We start from the raw sequence: 17,111 nt of genomic DNA, 5'->3' as shown, positions 1-17,111 counted from the left end.
TGTACAACTCACTACACCATGCAGCTGACTAAGGCATTTTTAAACAATAGGAATACAAATTCTTTCAGAGTCCATATGGTATAAATAAGGCATCAGGCTGTCATTACAGTAGTGAATTTGGAAAAATCACAACTGCAACCATGCATGGAAAGGTAAGCCAAGATCAAAGAATTCTCAAAATTCTAACATTCTCAAAATCTTATTAAACTACACGATTTTTTTGCTTTTCTGATAACTGATTGCTTTTCTTCTCTAACTGATATAAAACAAATCCCTACAATTTCAATACAACAAATATTTTTTTGAAGATTCAATTGGATATCGTGTTGGGTAATGTTGTTAATAAACAGCAATTTAGTTAATGCTGAACATTTTATTTTTGTCTCAGGTCATCTTCTACGAGGACAGGAACTTCCAGGGTCGCTCTTATGAGTGTATGAGCGACTGTGGTGACTTCTCCTCCTACATGAACCGCTGTCACTCTTGCAGAGTGGAGAGTGGATGCTGGATGATGTATGATCGCCCCAACTACATGGGAAATCAGTATTTCTTTAGGAGAGGAGAATATGCCGATTACATGTCTATGTTTGGAATGAATGAATGCATCAGGTCCTGCCGTATGATCCCCATGGTAAGTTCCTCAAACATTTTACATTTGTAATAAAGGAACTTCATTTTATCTATTTTAATCCAAATTCAGAATAGATACTACAAACTGCTAAAAGAAGATCACCCACTGACAACTTCTTCCACTACAGTACAGGGGATCCTACAGAATGAGGATATATGAGAGGGAGAACTTCATGGGTCAGATGTACGAGCTGACTGATGATTGTGACAGCATCATGGACCGTTATCGCATGTCTCAATGCCAGTCCTGTCATGTGATGGAAGGCCACTGGCTCTTCTATGAGCAGCCCCACTACAGAGGCAGAATGTGGTACTTCAGGCCTGGAGAGTACAGGAGCTTCAGCAATATGGGTGGCATGAGATTCATGAGCATGAAGCGTATCATGGACTCCTGGTACTAGTGTTCTAAAGGGTCAATAAAATAATTTCTCTACAACACTAAACGTTTGTTTTGAACATTCTTTAATGCAAATATTTCAGCTGTATTAATGAATAATCCACATAAAAATATCCAATCAAATAAATATAGTAAAATACAAAAAGAGATTGAACAAAATATTATTCAAGTTATGAGTACAACCAAGCTATGCATAATAGTTAAGTCCATTTGAATAATATTATTGAAACATTTGTGTGATTAAATTTGGATTAATTCTTACATGACTTATAAACCTTTTAGTCCATTCTGAACCAAAACACTTCAGATCTATGCTTTTGTGGGAGTCCAAAAACGCTTGTCATATGCAAGAACCAACCTCATTTTCTGTTTACCATATTCAGAGCTCAAAATTATAGCACCGGTGTTCGCAACCTAACAAACTTAGGAGCACCAACAGAAATTTATGAGTACCCCCTGAATATTAAGGAGCACTGCAACTGCCAATTGAGTGGAGCAGTGAACAACATCCTGATGATAAAAAGCTTCAACAATTGAATCTGATCCTGAATTCTTTGCTAAACACTTTTCCCTGCATTTCTTGTTATTGGTTTAAAAAAATATATTAAGCAAGAGAACATGAACAAGATGTTCACAAGGAGCCATTGACACCCATTGACGGTTTCATCGGGCGCATGCGCCTGGACCTAAGTTAACTTCCGGTCTGTTGGCTGAAGTGCCTTCTACAAAGGCAGTTAAAGTTAAGGTAATGAGTAGACTGAAGTTGGGCTCAGGTGGTTGTGCTGCGGGATGTGTTTCCCATACATTTATTTATTTTTGGAGACTCGCCACAATTTTAGACATCGTTGAATAAACATGAGTAACGTTACATACTGCACGTTTAATAATAATAATTCCTTACATTTATATGTTTAAATATCAAAGCGAGGCACAGGTGTTTTTATATCGCTGTATTTCTGATGGAAGACTTGCATGTTATATGCCTGATAAAGCAGCGTGTGAGCGTACCAGCTCTGCTTTGTTTACAGCTGTTACTGGGGAAACCTCTATTTCTCACGCTTTATGTTTATGCTTTAAAAAATCTCCTGCTGGCAAAGAATTAATTTGCATTTTTATTAAGTCCGCCTGATCCTCGCTGCAAACATATTTTGTTTGTTATCAAAAAATATCTACTCTTGAGGGACTTGGCTGCTGTTATTGATTCTATTTGGAAGTCTACCGGAAGTTAAGTTAGGTCCACAAAACGCGCATGCGCAGTGATGTTTTGTTATCTTGTTGCCGTTTAAACCATCTATAAGAAAAAACTTAGGCGCCAAATAAGTTTTTTAGGTGCCACGGAATAAATGCGTTTTATTTATATGTTAGTCGCTTAGTCACAGAAATTATTTTTAAAAAATCCACATGCAAAGTCACAGTCTGTGACGGACTGTGGTAATACAGTACATTGGGCAGGACATCCAAATGCTCTTCTATCATTCATTGACCTAAAATATGGCTTATCATCTGAAATACGTAAGTATTAGCAACTTTACATGGCCGCTCAATCTAATTTTAACCTAGAGAAATGTGCACTGGTCAAGTGTGTGTGTAGAGTCTGGAATGGAACAGTAGCAATCACTGCAGGACAGATGGAGGCGCCGGTGCACTCACTTACTCTAAAAATACTCTGTCATTTTTGGTCATACAGATAAAATTAATACATATTTTGAATCTGTCAAGACTTCAATAATGAAAGCAAACATGCGCTTTCTGACATCTCAATCTTTTTAAAATTCAGCACGAAACTCTTTTACTTGCCTACAGATATGAAAAACATCTACAGAGCGCAAAAAGTCAACTTTCTAATTAATCAATTCAAATGGAAAATAAAAAAACTCCGATTATGTAATCAATAAGAAACATGCATACAAGCACATCACTACTGCAGAGATTGACTACGTTTACAAGCTGTTAAAATTCGGGTTATGGTCGGGTTAAGGTCACTATTCGGGTTTCTGAAACATTCGGGATAACCCGTTTACATGCGTGAGCAGAGAGAGTTACTCCTGTATACATGGAATGTGTAATCAGTCTACTCAAAAGACCAAGATTCCTTGCGAATAGAAAATGCGCAGGACACACATTTTGATGGGGATATGCCGAAACGCATTTACAAGACCAAATATTCGGGTTAGAAAAGGGGTACCCCAGGTATAATATCCCAGTTTTTAAAAACCAGGATATGAGCAGATCCAGGTTTTTGCCGGTGTTTACATGGCCGTACGCAACCGGGTTATTGCTAATATTCCGGTTTTGAACGGGTTATTGGCTGCATGTAAACATAGTCAATGTCACAATTCATAGGATCACAGTCTCATCTGTGCTTTGTTTTCTGTGGGTGTGGTGAGTGGGTGTGGCTGATTAACATGATGAGTTATCACTTCCAGCTGTGGCTCGTTTGCCACTCTATATGATGTGTGTTACCCCGTCTTGTGTTGTCAGATCCTTGGTGTTTGTCCTCTCACTCCTGGTTGTCTGTTCCTCCACTGTCTGGATCATGGATCACCTACCTTTTCCTCCTCAGGGATACTTTCATGTGGCTGCCCATTTCGTCCCTGCGCTATGGAGACCACGAGCCCTAGGCGAGGTTTGCAGTTTTTTTTTTTTTTGTGGCATCGCTCCAATGAACTGTTTAAGCATCGGCTCTTGAATCCTGTCTAGTGATTCGTGCCAGAGATGACAAGTCAGTGTCTCAGACTTTCTCACTGAAAACAAATAAAGCACTAGTGTATCAATAAGTTATTAAAATGCAGTCTCCTTACTGTTTTTCCCTGACATTTTCATAATTATTACTTCTGCCGGTGTGCTGTGGGAAGCTTCATGCATGTGCTTGAGCGCTAATTATGCTATGTGGGGCATTATAATGGTTTATTAATAAATTTGGGTAACACTTTAGAATAAGGTTCCATTAGTTAATGTTAGTTAATGTATTAATTAACATGAACAAACAATGAATAATACATCTATTACTGTATTTATTCATCTTCGTTAATGTTAGTTAATGAAAATACAGTTATTCATTGTTAGTTCATGGTAATTCACAGTGCATTAACTAATGTTAACAAGCACAACTTTTGATTTAAATAATGCATTAGTAAATGTTGAAATTAACATGAACTAAGACTTATAAATGCTGTAGAAGTATTGTTCTTGCTTAGTTCATGTTAACGAAAGTAGTTAACTAACATTAACTAATGGAACCTTATTCTAAAGTGTTACCTAAATTTGCATTTAGTCGACTAATGCTTAAAATGAACAACTACTAGATCTTTATTCGAGGGCAGCCTTACTTGTATGCACGGCACAAAAAGCAGACGGACTGCATGCAAATTCACTCCCTAACCAAAGTGCTGATTATGGATACTTGGTTACTGCTGTAAGAAATGCATCGTATAAATACTATTTGATGTAGGCTTTTATTTCCAACAAACATTTATCAACGCATATGCAGGACTGCGACCTAGTTTAATTTCTATACAAAACATTTGCTAATTACTGCAGAGTATATGCTTGCTTTGAGCTGATACAAGACTGGTTAACAACTCGATCCAACATTACATAACCAATTTCATCTTTAAATTCTTAAAGGGATCATCGATTGCAAAATTCACTTTTACATGTTGTTTGAACTGATATATGTCTTGGCAGTGTATGTGTACACATTGAAAAAATGCAAGTGTTTACATAGCTTTATTTTAAATACTTTGCTTTTTAAAATCAACTTCTAAATGTCTGTGGAGTAGTCCCTATAACATGACATAATTTTAATTTGTGGTCCTTCTAATTATGTGATTAAAAAGCAGTTCCAAACATTATAAATATGCTAATCTTCACAGCAATAAAACGTGTAGCACTTTGTTGTACTACAACCAAACTATATGTAATATCTTATTATTAATAATATTTAACTTAAATTGTAAAGGTTTACAATGCGCGATCTTGACAAAAAGTCTCGTGACTTATTTCCAGAACATGATGCATGATGGGATACACTAAGCCTTGAATACCGTTCTGGAGGCCTATGTGTAGGGGAAGTCGTGGCCTAATGGTTAGAGAGTCGGACTCTCAATCGGAAGGTTGTGAGTTCACGTCTCGGACTGGCAGGAATTGTGGGCAGGGGGAGTGCGTGTACAGTTCTCTCTCCACCTTGTGTGTGTGTGTGTTCACTGCTCTGTGTGTGTGCACTTTGGATGAGTTAAAAGCAGAGCACGAATTCTGAGTATGGGTCACCATGCTTGGCTGTATTTCACTTCACTTCACAAATATATATACACACAAACCAGATTCCAAAAAAAGTTGGGACACTGTACAAATTGTGAATAGAAAACAAAATGCAATGATGTGGAAGTTTCAAATTTCACTATTTTATTCAGAATACAACACAGATGACATAAAAAAAATTTAACTGAGAAAATTTATAATTTTAAGGGGAAAATAAGTTGATTTTTAAATTTCATGTCGTCAACACATCTCAAAAAAGTTGGGGACAAGGCCATGTTTTCCACTGTGTGGCATCCCCTCTTTTTATAACGGTCTCCAAACGTCTGGGGACTTAGGAGACAAGTTGCTCAAGTTTAGGAAGATGAATGTTGTCCTCTTCATTCATATAAGCTTCTCTTTCTCTCTGCTAAAATATCTTCGAATATCCATCTCATCTGCTCAACAGTAATAGCATTAACAGGGACCCTAAGACATTTTTTGGGGATTGATATTGTTTTAGAATATGCCTATTACAGAGATAGGTTATATTATTGGCAAAGAATAAAGAGTTGTGATTAGCTTGCTAAGTTAACCATTTCTTGTATTTTGTTTGTTCACTCTAGCTAGACTACAGTTTTCCATGGCAAACCAAAATATCCTGTTTCCTTTACCTCAAGAAAACATAGCTAAAGGTAAGCAAGTAATTAAAAACAATGTACAATTTAACTCTGTATTACTTCACGTCACTTACTTATCTTCCTTTCACCATTAGCGTGTATTGGTGTGTGTGGGCGGGAGGGTGCATAGTAGTGATGCGCGGGTCCGGGTTTTTTCCAACCCACGGGTTCCGCTTTTATGAAATTTTATTTGGCCCGCTCCAGCCCTCCTCGCAAATAAAGTAAAATTTCCTAACCCGACCCGTGGGTTATGAGTCGGCCTATAATTCAGCTATCAAACTGCCCAGCTATTTCACTTCAGCACCGCATTTCTCACACACACACAAATGAGGATTAGCGCATGTAGCCGGTGAAGTCTCAATCCACAAACGTACATTGTCTGCAGATATAAGGTATTATATAAATTTCATTGCACTTTAACAAGTAATCTGAATTACACAGTTATGTTAGAACGTATCTCATTCTTGTTTCTGTGATGGTGCTTCGAGCTCATCATGAGGTGCGCGGTCCAGAGCGCTGTATGACTGATGCATCAATTCAACAATATTAGTGTTAAACTGTTGGACTTTTAACTAAGTCTACTATTGATTTTCACCATTGACTGATTTTGCAGAACATTTAGACTGATTTCTTCTGTGTGCAGATGCGGCAGATTTGTCACAGGACGAGCTATATGACAGTTGCATTCGACTATATATGAACTAGCTGTTTTAAATGCAGTATTTTTATATTTAACGTTAGTTTATCAGTATGTTTGAAAAAAATTTTTTTTATTATTGATGATTCCATAGGCTCTCGAATTATTGTCTGCTGTTCTTATTATCATTTAGGGGGGCTTAGGGACATTTTGGAGTGGCTTCAGCCCCGCTAAAATAGGCCTAATGATGTCCCTGACTTGGATATACCTTTCAGCATTGATGGTGCCTTTCCAGATGTGTAAGTTGTCCATGCCACACGCAGTCATGCAACCCCATACCATCAGAGATACATTCTTCTGAACTGTGCGTGATAACAACTTGGGTTGCCCTTGTTCTCTTTAGTCCGGATGACATGACCTCCCAATTTTCCGAAAATAATTAAAAATTTTGATTTATCTGAACACAGAACAGTTTTCCACTTTGCCACAGTTCATTTTAAATGAGCCTTGGCCCAGAGAAAACGCCTGCGCTTCTGGATCATGTTTAGATATGGTTTATTTTTTTACCTATAGAGTTTTAGCTGGCAATGGCAAATGGCACGGTGGATTGTGTTCACTCACAATGTTTTCTGGAAATATTCCTGAGCCCATGTTGTGATGCTGTGCTGTCTAAGGGCCCGAAGATCACGGGCATCCAGTATGGTTTTCCATCCTTGACCCTTAAGCACAGATATTGTTCCAGATTCTCTGAATCTTTGGATGATATTATGCACTGTAGATGATGTTAACTTCAAACTCTTCGCAATTTTTCTCTGAGAAACTCCTTTCTGATATTGCTCCACTATTTTTCGCTGCAGCATTGGGGGAATTGGTGATCCTCTACCCATCTTGACTTCTGAGAGACACTGCCACTCTGAGAGGCTCTTTTTATACCCAATTATGTTGCCAATTGATCTAATAAGTTGCAAATTGTTCCTCCAGCTGTTCCTTATATGTACATTTAACTTTTCCAGCCTCTTATTGCTACCTGTCCCAACTTTTTAGGAATGTGTAGCTCTCATGAAACATTTGATATGTTATCTATATTCTATTGTGAATAAATTATAAGTTTATGAGATTTGTAAATTATTCCATTCCTTTTTAGTGTCCCAACTTTTTTAGAATCCGGTTTGTGTATTTATAGTATATTGAAATCGTGTATTAAAAGCATCTGAGAGTTTGTGCTTGTTACTAATAGAAATCTTTGTTACGATTCTTCCTGTTGTTTCAAATATTAAAGGCACAATTATCAACTCTTAAACTTAATGCACTGAAGCAAAAATTGTCTTTTTAATTTTAAACCTCAGAGATGGTCTTGCATACTAAATTATTTTAAATGACACTTTTTTTTTGTCTGAATAAATCTGAGTTCTTTATATGTTAAAAAAAGATATTAAATCTAGGGAAAAAAATAAAGGATTGATTTTAGAAAAAAAAATTGCCAATAAAACAAGACACCATAGCTAGTTCTGAAAATAATGCTTTATTTCCTTCTATATTCTAGCAGTTTAACACATATCAGTGATACGCCTCATGCTCATGAATCTCATGTTGCTGTATCCCATATCTCTGAAGCTCCTGTACTCTCCGGGTCTGAAGTAGGCCATCCTGCCTCTGTAGTGGGCCTGCTCATAGAAGAGCCAGTGGCCATCCATCACATGACAGGACTGACAGTCAGACATACGGTAACGGTCCATGATGCTGTCACAGTCATCCATCAGCTCATACATCTGTCCTCCGAAGTTGTCCCTCTCGTAGATCCTCATTCTGTACGAACCCCTGTACTGTAAAACAAAGGAAGATTCATTAGAATATCATCATTATTTAGTAGTTTCTATAGAGTTGCATAGTACGGTATAATATGAAAAAAGTGTATACACAACACTGTAAACAAAGTGACAGTCATACCGGAGGAATCATGCGGCAGGATCTGATAGTGTCGAACATCATGCCCATGCTCATCATGCGCTGCATGTCATGGTACTCGCCCTTCCTCATGAAGAACTGGTTCCCCATGTAGCTGTTGCGCTCATAGACCATGAAACAACCGCTCTCCACCCTGACTGAACCAACACGGCTCAAGTAAGAGGAGATATCAGTGCAGTCACTCATGCAGTCATAGCTGCGCCCCTGGAAGTTCCTGTCCTCGTAGAAGATGATCTGTTGACGGGGTTGAAAATTCAGGTAATTTCTAAAACATTTATTATAATAATTGCCTTTCAGATCTGAATTCCATGTTTTTTATTAGCCATTAAAAGAGTTAAATGGATAGTTTACCCAAAAATGAAAATTCCAAACAATAATGAAATGGTATCCATTGGCTTCTATATTGTGTAATAAAACACTATGGAAGTTAATGGCTACTGTCAGCAGTTACCAACATACTTCATAATATCTTGTGTTCAACAGAAGAAACTTGTACATGTTTGCAATAACTTGAGGTTAAGTAAAGGATGACAGAATTAAAATTTTTGGGTGAACGAACCCTTTAAGCAAATACAAACTGGATGCAATATGAACCTAAAGCTTTCGATGAAATATTAAGCTTATACTTAATTCAAACAAATTACCTTGCCCATGATGGTAGTGTGTTGTTTATCTTGGTGCTTCAACTCACTGTACCAGCTGTACTTTGATGGCCTTTGTTGGTGGTTTTTATACAAAACCAGTGACACACTTTTGTTGTTATTCAAATGCCAAAAGCTGATGATCAAGCAGTATGACTTCTGCTGAATTGGTCCAGTAAACTAAAACAATAGTTTTTATCCATACATCTCTAGCAGCTTTTCATGCATTGTCTTTTACAGTTTTGGCAAAACTATAGTCAAATCTAGAATGATTGTTCTTTCAATATCTCAAACGACATAATGTCCATACTCACATGACTTAGATAAAATGTGATTGATAGTTTTTTCTTTTGCTGATGCACTCCAACTTCAGACAAAACAAGTGTGCTACCAAATTTATAAATTATCAGAAATGTGTAACAGACAATTTTTTTGTTTTCTCAATTTTTCTTTAAAGGGGTCATATGACGTTGCTAAAAATAATGAAATGTGTTTATGCAGTTTAAGGTGAAAAAACACATTATTTTCCACATACTGTACATAATTTTTCTCCTCTATGCCCCGCCTTCTGAAACGTGTAGATAAAAAAAAAACAAAAAAAAAACACAATCAATGGCCTGAAAAGCAAGGTGTACTTTGATTGGCTAGATGTCCAGTGTGCTGTAATTGGCTGAATGCCTCAAGAGTGTGAGGAAATGTTATGCCCCTTAGTATACTGTGATGCGTGTCCTGGTCAGAACACTGGCGGTACAAGACGAATAACAATAAAACTCATTACAAATTAGCAATTTGTTGTATCAAGTGGGGACATAATTACGGATTATAATGACTTATGCTGTCTTTTTAGGCAATGTGAATGTACTTACAGACTGTGAGTCAGAACAGCAGGCATTGTAGTCTACTCTCCCAGGATTAGGAGATAAAATGTGCTGCACAGATCTGAATATTTGGGTTGAACAGTTCTGGAACACTGTTGTAAATACAACTTAACTGATTTCTAGTTGATTCCTAGTGACGTATTGAAGATGGAGATGAGAAGTGGTCCAAGTACTGAGCCTTGAGGAACCCCAGTAGCAAGTTGTTGTGACTTAGAAACATCACCCCTCCTAGACACACTGAAGGATCTATCATAGAGGTAGGACTTAACCCACTGAAGTGCGGTTCCAGAGATGCCCATGTTTCTGAGGGTGGACAGGAGAATCTGGTGATCTGGAGAGCAGAGCAGTCTCAGTTGAGTGGCCACTTTTGAAGCCAGATTGGTTGCTGTCCAGGAGGTTGTTCTGGACAAGGAACATAGAAAGCTGGTTGAACACAGCCCGCTCAAGTTTATTTGCAATGAATGGAAGAAGGGATACCGCTCTGTAGTTTTCAAGAAGTGCTGGATTTAGAGATGGTTTCTTAAAGGTCCCGTTATTGGCGCTTTTTTAAAGCTTTGATTGTGTTTAAAGTGTACAATATAACGTGTTCATGTTTCGCGTGTAAAAAAAACACAGTATTTTTCACACAATTCACCTATCTGTATACCGCTGTTTTCACTGTCATAAAAACGGGCTGATGACTTCCTTGTGCTATAAAGTCCCTCCTTCAGAAATGCGTAACGAGTTCTGATTGGGCCAGCGGTTCCTGTGTTGTGATTCGACAGCAGCTGAGCACGCACTGCCTTCCTGGAAACATGATTGGCTAGAACGCACATGCTGTGCTTGTATGTACTTATAATCACAGGAGTTGTTTTTAAGATTACACAATAGTAGTTTACATTTGATTATTAGGTTTCTGTACCTGAATGCCTAAAAAAAAAAAAAAAAAAACACTTAAACATTGTTTAATGTGTATATTTATTATATTAATTTATTTGTGCTATTTACAAGATTTCAAACAGAGCCAAGGGTGCAACTTGTACCAATGCCCCGCAAACCCCAGCTAGGGCCCTGTGCGCTGCATTCCAGTCCCAGTTCCAATCATTATCAAGTCACTTTTTTTAAAATGTAGCTATGGCACAATGAGAGCATTTCCTGTTTGTAAGTTATACCAAAAACAGAAGAAGAAAAAAATCCAAAAATGTTTGCTTTGAAAACAGCTGACGAAATGCGAAAATTTAAGTATTTTATAAACTTAATGTGTAATGTGCCCAGAGTTCATGTATAGTTTATTAATGTTAAAATAGTATATATCTTTTATATTTTTTCTGTGTATACCCTTGGCACTTTTGCTTCAATTGTTAAATTTTTAATGCTCAGAGAGAGGGTAGAAAACACTCCTGCAAAACTGTTTTTAGTTTAACAAATCTAAGTGACTTATTTTTAGGCTATATGTAAAAAAAAAAAAAAAAAAATTGGATTTAATCTAACAACAACAAAAAAATATATAATATTTATAACCAATAAAAAGTCACCACAGCTAGTTCTGAAAATAATGCTTTATTTCCTTCTATATTCTAGCAGTTTAACACATATCAGTGATACGCCTCATGCTCATGAATCTCATGTTGCTGTATCCCATATCTCTGAAGCTCCTGTACTCTCCGGGTCTGAAGTAGGCCATCCTGCCTCTGTAGTGGGCCTGCTCATAGAAGAGCCAGTGGCCATCCATCACATGACAGGACTGACAGTCAGACATACGGTAACGGTCCATGATGCTGTCACAGTCATCCATCAGCTCATACATCTGTCCTCCGAAGTTGTCCCTCTCGTAGATCCTCATTCTGTACGAACCCCTGTACTGTAAAACAAAGGAAGATTCATTAGAATATCATCATTATTTAGTAGTTTCTATAATGTTGCATAGTACGGTATAATATGAAAAAAGTGTATACACAACACTGTAAACAAAGTGACAGTCATACCGGAGGAATCATGCGGCAGGATCTGATAGTGTCGAACATCATGCCCATGCTCATCATGCGCTGCATGTCATGGTACTCGCCCTTCCTCATGAAGAACTGGTTCCCCATGTAGCTGTTGCGCTCATAGACCATGAAACAACCGCTCTCCACCCTGACTGAACCAACACGGCTCAAGTAAGAGGAGATATCAGTGCAGTCACTCATGCAGTCATAGCTGCGCCCCTGGAAGTTCCTGTCCTCGTAGAAGATGATCTGTTGACGGGGTTGAAAATTCAGGTTTAAAAAATAAACTGGATGCAATAAGAACCTAAAGCTTTCTATTAAATATTAAGCTTATACTTATTTCAAATAAATTACCTTGCCCATGATGGTAGTGTGTTGTTTATCTCAGTGCTTCAGCTCACTGTACCAGCTGTACTGTACTTTGATGGCCTTTGCTGGTGGTTTTTATACAAAAACCAGGGGCCGCATTTTGTTGTTATTCAAATGCCAAAAGCTGATGATCAAGCAGTATGACTTCTGCTGAAATGGTCCAGGAAACTGAAACAATAGTTTTTATCCATACATCTCTAGCAGCTGTTTGAGCATTGTCTTTTACAATATTGGCAAGACTAGTCAACTCCAGATCAAATGTTCTTTCAATATCACAAGTGACATCTTCATGCAAAGTATACTGTAACATGTCTCATTCGAATGTATAACTTTCGGTGCATGTGACTCCAAGTACAGACATAACGTGTGTAACCAAATCATAAAATAATGTTCAGAAATGTGTAAGTGCATTTGCAGTTTCTTGTAATTATGCATGTGCTATTTTTTTCAATGTGCTAAACATTTTATTTATTGGCATAATTAAATGTTGCACTGGAAAAAATTCTATTTTCTGTTTCCTCCATACCTACGTACATGCACTTTACAAGCAGGATTGCTACTAGACGGGATTGCTACTAATTCAGTTGACTTGGTACATAAGCATTAAATTAAGCATGAAAATTTGTATTTTTTTTTGTCCATTTAAAATAATTCATAATTTAGCAATTAATGTTTGAGATGTTTGAAATGGTATTATCCATTATCAATATATAACACAATAATAATAATAATAATAATAATCAATATTGTGTTTCTGTGTGTGTGTGTGTGTGTGTGTGTGTGTGTGTTTCACCTAGTGAAAAAATTTGCCATTTTCATGCTTTGATCTGTTTGGCAACAGAATCTCACAGACCTGTAATCTATTTTGCTTATACAGGTAAATATTTTCTATGTTTTGCGATTATGCTATATTGAGGTAAATGCAGTTTTGCATTGTTATTATTGATTTTTGTTACGATTTGTTAATGTGTAAAAAAAAAATTAATAAAAAAAATAAAAAATAAAATCTAAGTGAGAAGGTGAAAAAAGCCAGTTCATTCTGTTACAACAGACTGGTTTATGATGAGAATTCAGAAAATCAGAGTACTGTATTATTACAAATATCATTTTATTTTTATCTGTTTGTTTGTTTTTTATGTCCAGGCACAAGAAGTGAAAAATCTAAATGTTTATAAACAGCTGTGTTTATAAACAGGGAATGAACAGTTCATATAAATAAGTGCAAGCAGAATGGCTAATAATCAGTGACTCGTCTGAAGGAGCCCACAATGGCACAGGTAGCACACCAGTCTCGGTATCTCCTGTATTCCCCCGATTTCAGGAAGTACTGCCTCCCTCTGTAGTTGGGATATTCATAGAAGATCCAGTAGCCATTCATCACGTTACAGGAGTACACATGTCGATGGTGGAAACGATCAGACACACAGGGGCAGTCGTCTGTGAATTCCATCATGTGACCTCCGTAGTCAGCCTTCTCATAGATCCTCAGTCTGTATGGTCCCCTGTACTGTTGACGTCAAGACGCAAATGAATGATTCAGTACACTGTTGTCAAAGAAACTGTAATATAAGTGTCTCCACAAAAGCAGCACATTCAGTGAAGCTCACCATTGGAATCAGACGACAGGATCGAATACAGCTACTGAAACCCATCCATCTCTGGTAGTCAGAATATTCACCTCGCTTCATATAATACTGGTGGCCCATGTAATTTGGACGTTCATAGATCATGAAACAGCCACTCTCTACTCTGATGGAGTTGCAGCGACTAAAGTAAGTGTGCAGGTCTGTGCAGTCGTTACTGCACTCATAACTACGACCTTGAAAATTTTTGTCCTCGTAAAAAACAATCTAAAAGCCAACAAAAACAATGTTTTGTTTTAGTGCAGAGATTAGGAGAATAATCCGTCAGCGTCAAAGCTTAGCATAAACAGGGGAGGTGCAATTCAATGTAAATGTCATGAAAGTGGTGCCAAAAATCCTACCTTGCCCATGGTCTCCGTTGGAGAGATTCCATATGCTTCCCAAGCTTTTTATACTGCCTCTTGACAAACAAAGTATTGTTATTCAAATGAATACAGGAATATGTCAGAGTACTGGCACATGTTGACCTTTTTGTTAGAGCACAATATTAGTTCAAAAATATGGATTTTACTTGAAAAAGGATATATAATTACATGTTTGGTGTTTTCTCTTGCATGGTCCAGGGAAAAGACTGGTATGGCACCCACACATTCACACCACAATGCACACAGAACAATATGGAACATCCCTTTTGCATTAAAGAAGTTGTTCAACAGAGGGAGCAGTTACTGAGATTCCATACTCAACAGCATTGTCAACTGCATTGACATGCTGAATTTTCCAAGAAATTCTTATATATGAAAAAAGAGAATTTAAAGAGAAAAATCCTATTAATCAATTCAGATTTAAGTCAGTTATGTTTTGGAGATGTTACGTGAACATTGTCTCTGAAATTCAATTGTCAGTCTTTTAGGTGCTTCATGCTCTAGAAAATCTATAGATATTTGTTTGTAAAACTTCTAGTTTGTTTCAGCTCTTAGTTAGGCTAACGCAATATTAGCAACAAGCTAAAGGCCCAGTAAAAGACCCACATACAGTTTTTGATATTTTGTGGCATGTAAAAGAATATTGTTTATCTATATGACCGCAAAGCAGAGGTTATCAGTTTCACTGTACAGCAAGTTTGACTAACATGTTTCTTTAACATGGACAAATGTATTATTTATATGCTTTTAGTAAATGTCTTGTGCATGTAGATATAAATAGTCTTAATATTTAAAGTGGCAAAAATACTACAGCAAAACGTTTAAAACAGAAAATAATGAAGGTCAATACAACCACCTCTTATAAGAAGGCCTCTTACTGCAGATAAACCAAAAAAGCAAGCAAGCTGTATTTAATTTCATGTTTTTGTGATATTATGAAGCATTATGTGACTGTATATATGTGTGTGTGCAAATCATATTTGTTTATTTTTTTATGTAAACATTTTTTTGTATTTTAGGAAGAAAAATGACCACTTAAGCGCAAAGCCATACGTGGGTAAATGCGATAAATTACAACACCATCTGACAGTACTACTAAAGTAGAGTCATCTATCAAGTTCCATTAGCAAGAAACAACAGCCATGACAAGAGATCAGAAATGTACCTGTATCCATCCAATAAATACCACCACATAATTACTTACTTTCACTTTAAATCCCAATGACCTAATTAAGATCGATTTCATCTTCTTATTCAGTCGTCTTCAAATTAAGTTGCGTGTCCATCACTGAATATGTGTTTAGGAGCTATAACTTATGGCTTGTATTTTCACTTTTTTTTGGTATTTGGTATTTCATTGTCACTTTGTACCACGAAAACATGCATGGGGATTAAAAACATCCTCTAATTTCTCTGAGGTCAATGTGCCTTTAAATAGTGGGGCTGCTTTTGTTTTTTGACAGTCATGGTAATGATAGATCTAACTACAATGAGGGCAGTTAATCCAGATTGAGCCCTGCATTGTTCAGCCAAAAGCATAAACTGTGTGAGAGACAGTTCGTTCTCAGTTTTGCTTAACCAATGAATGTTTAACAGTCTGGTAACCAGATTTCCAGTAGAAAATGTCACTGATATGTCAATTAAATGTGGAATAAATAATTATAGATCAACCACTTGAATTTTTCTGTTATTAATTTCACATGAAAACACTAGAACAGAAATAATAACCAGACAAGCAAATGTTTCAGTCAAGAGATTTTATTCAGTGCATATATTACTGCACAGTTTATGTTTTCTAGTTGAAAGAGGCTATTCTCCTGAGGGACCCGATTCTTGGGTCCGTTCCTCCCCAGTCGCTGTACTTCCTGTATTCACCTGGTCCAAGGTAGTACATTCGTCCCCTGTAGTTGGGCTGCTCATACAGAAGCCAGTGACCATCCATCACATGACAGGAGTGGATGTCAGATGTATGGAAGCGGTCCATGATGTTAGGGCAGTCTTCCGTGAGTTCTATCATCTGACCTCCCATATCAGCCCGGTCATATAGCCTCATTCTGTAGTTACCAGTATACTGCAAGAAACATTGCAACACATTTATTATTTCAAAATATATTATATTACTATTATATGTTATTACTTTGATCTGATGAACTAGTGCATGGCTGTTTTTTAAATAATGTTTCTTTGCTAATCCCCATAAAATCACTTACCATGGGGATCATCCGGCATGATCTGATACAGTTACTGAAGCCAATCATATGCTGACAGTCAGAATACTCGCCCTTACGCAGGAAGTACTGCTGTCCCATATAATTTGGGTGATCATACACCATGAAGCACCCACTCTCTACCCTGATGGAGTTGCATTGGGTAAAATAGGGGTGCAGGTCTGCACAGTCACTGCTGCACTCATGGTGTCGACCCTGAAAGTTCCTGTCCTCATAGAAGATGATCTGTTAAAGATAAATGGTACGATAAATCTATTATACAATAAATGAAATAATGTGATCTTGCTGCTGTAACATGGCTTCATATTATAGTTGAAATCCATCATAAGTCTATTAGTCTATGAGAGTGAGAGTTGCCATCTTACCTTTCCGATAGTCATGTTGGTATCTAGCAGGGCTACTGCTCGACACTGACATTCAGTTTATCACTGTCTTTTATAAAACCTAGAAGCTGCTCTGTGATTGCACAGCATAA

At 37.2% G+C, this 17,111-nt stretch overlaps 5 protein-coding genes across 5 annotated transcripts; 1 reads left to right on the top strand and 4 right to left on the bottom strand.

Moving 5' to 3' along the window:
* The first annotated feature begins 116 nt into the window (after positions 1-116).
* LOC113108829 (gamma-crystallin M2-like) lies at positions 117-1,069 on the top strand. The gene is made up of 3 exons (XM_026272158.1): positions 117-152; positions 389-631; positions 759-1,069. The coding sequence occupies exons 1-3, from the start codon at positions 141-143 to the stop codon at positions 1,029-1,031; spliced, it is 528 nt and encodes a 175-aa protein (XP_026127943.1). The 5' UTR covers positions 117-140; the 3' UTR covers positions 1,032-1,069.
* Positions 1,070-8,083: 7,014 nt separating this feature from the next.
* On the bottom strand, positions 8,084-9,271 carry LOC113108826 (gamma-crystallin M1-like). The gene is made up of 3 exons (XM_026272154.1): positions 9,190-9,271; positions 8,528-8,779; positions 8,084-8,403 (listed from the first exon to the last, which is right to left on the bottom strand). The coding sequence occupies exons 1-3, from the start codon at positions 9,196-9,198 to the stop codon at positions 8,128-8,130; spliced, it is 537 nt and encodes a 178-aa protein (XP_026127939.1). The 5' UTR covers positions 9,199-9,271; the 3' UTR covers positions 8,084-8,127.
* A 2,313-nt stretch (positions 9,272-11,584) lies between these two features.
* Positions 11,585-12,471, bottom strand: LOC113108827 (gamma-crystallin M1-like). The gene is made up of 3 exons (XM_026272155.1): positions 12,386-12,471; positions 12,029-12,280; positions 11,585-11,904 (listed from the first exon to the last, which is right to left on the bottom strand). The coding sequence occupies exons 1-3, from the start codon at positions 12,392-12,394 to the stop codon at positions 11,629-11,631; spliced, it is 537 nt and encodes a 178-aa protein (XP_026127940.1). The 5' UTR covers positions 12,395-12,471; the 3' UTR covers positions 11,585-11,628.
* Positions 12,472-13,521: 1,050 nt separating this feature from the next.
* Positions 13,522-14,607, bottom strand: LOC113109372 (gamma-crystallin M2-like). The gene is made up of 4 exons (XM_026272980.1): positions 14,577-14,607; positions 14,385-14,443; positions 14,008-14,250; positions 13,522-13,907 (listed from the first exon to the last, which is right to left on the bottom strand). The coding sequence occupies exons 2-4, from the start codon at positions 14,391-14,393 to the stop codon at positions 13,635-13,637; spliced, it is 525 nt and encodes a 174-aa protein (XP_026128765.1). The 5' UTR covers positions 14,394-14,443; positions 14,577-14,607; the 3' UTR covers positions 13,522-13,634.
* A 1,543-nt stretch (positions 14,608-16,150) lies between these two features.
* On the bottom strand, positions 16,151-17,110 carry LOC113108823 (gamma-crystallin M2-like). Its single transcript, XM_026272152.1, has 3 exons — positions 17,002-17,110; positions 16,619-16,861; positions 16,151-16,479 (listed from the first exon to the last, which is right to left on the bottom strand). Exons 1-3 carry the CDS (start codon positions 17,014-17,016, stop codon positions 16,204-16,206), a joined length of 534 nt encoding a protein of 177 aa, XP_026127937.1. The 5' UTR covers positions 17,017-17,110; the 3' UTR covers positions 16,151-16,203.
* Position 17,111: the final 1 nt, after the last annotated feature.

This window comes from Carassius auratus, chromosome 9 (genome assembly GCF_003368295.1).
Source record: "Carassius auratus strain Wakin chromosome 9, ASM336829v1, whole genome shotgun sequence".
Classification (NCBI taxonomy): Eukaryota; Metazoa; Chordata; class Actinopteri; order Cypriniformes; family Cyprinidae; genus Carassius; species Carassius auratus.
This window is presented reverse-complemented; position numbering and strand designations above follow the sequence as displayed.

What these genes read in the sequence shown, in the direction of transcription:
- LOC113108829 (XM_026272158.1), top strand. An exon ending in CCTGCCGTATGATCCCCATG is followed by an intron (nt 632 to 758) that starts GTAAGTTCCTCA and finishes CTTCCACTACAG; the next exon opens with TACAGGGGATCCTACAGAAT.
- LOC113108826 (XM_026272154.1), bottom strand. An exon ending in CCTGCCGCATGATTCCTCCG is followed by an intron (nt 8,404 to 8,527) that starts GTATGACTGTCA and finishes TTTGTTTTACAG; the next exon opens with TACAGGGGTTCGTACAGAAT.
- LOC113108827 (XM_026272155.1), bottom strand. An exon ending in CCTGCCGCATGATTCCTCCG is followed by an intron (nt 11,905 to 12,028) that starts GTATGACTGTCA and finishes TTTGTTTTACAG; the next exon opens with TACAGGGGTTCGTACAGAAT.
- LOC113109372 (XM_026272980.1), bottom strand. An exon ending in CCTGTCGTCTGATTCCAATG is followed by an intron (nt 13,908 to 14,007) that starts GTGAGCTTCACT and finishes TGACGTCAACAG; the next exon opens with TACAGGGGACCATACAGACT.
- LOC113108823 (XM_026272152.1), bottom strand. An exon ending in CATGCCGGATGATCCCCATG is followed by an intron (nt 16,480 to 16,618) that starts GTAAGTGATTTT and finishes TGTTTCTTGCAG; the next exon opens with TATACTGGTAACTACAGAAT.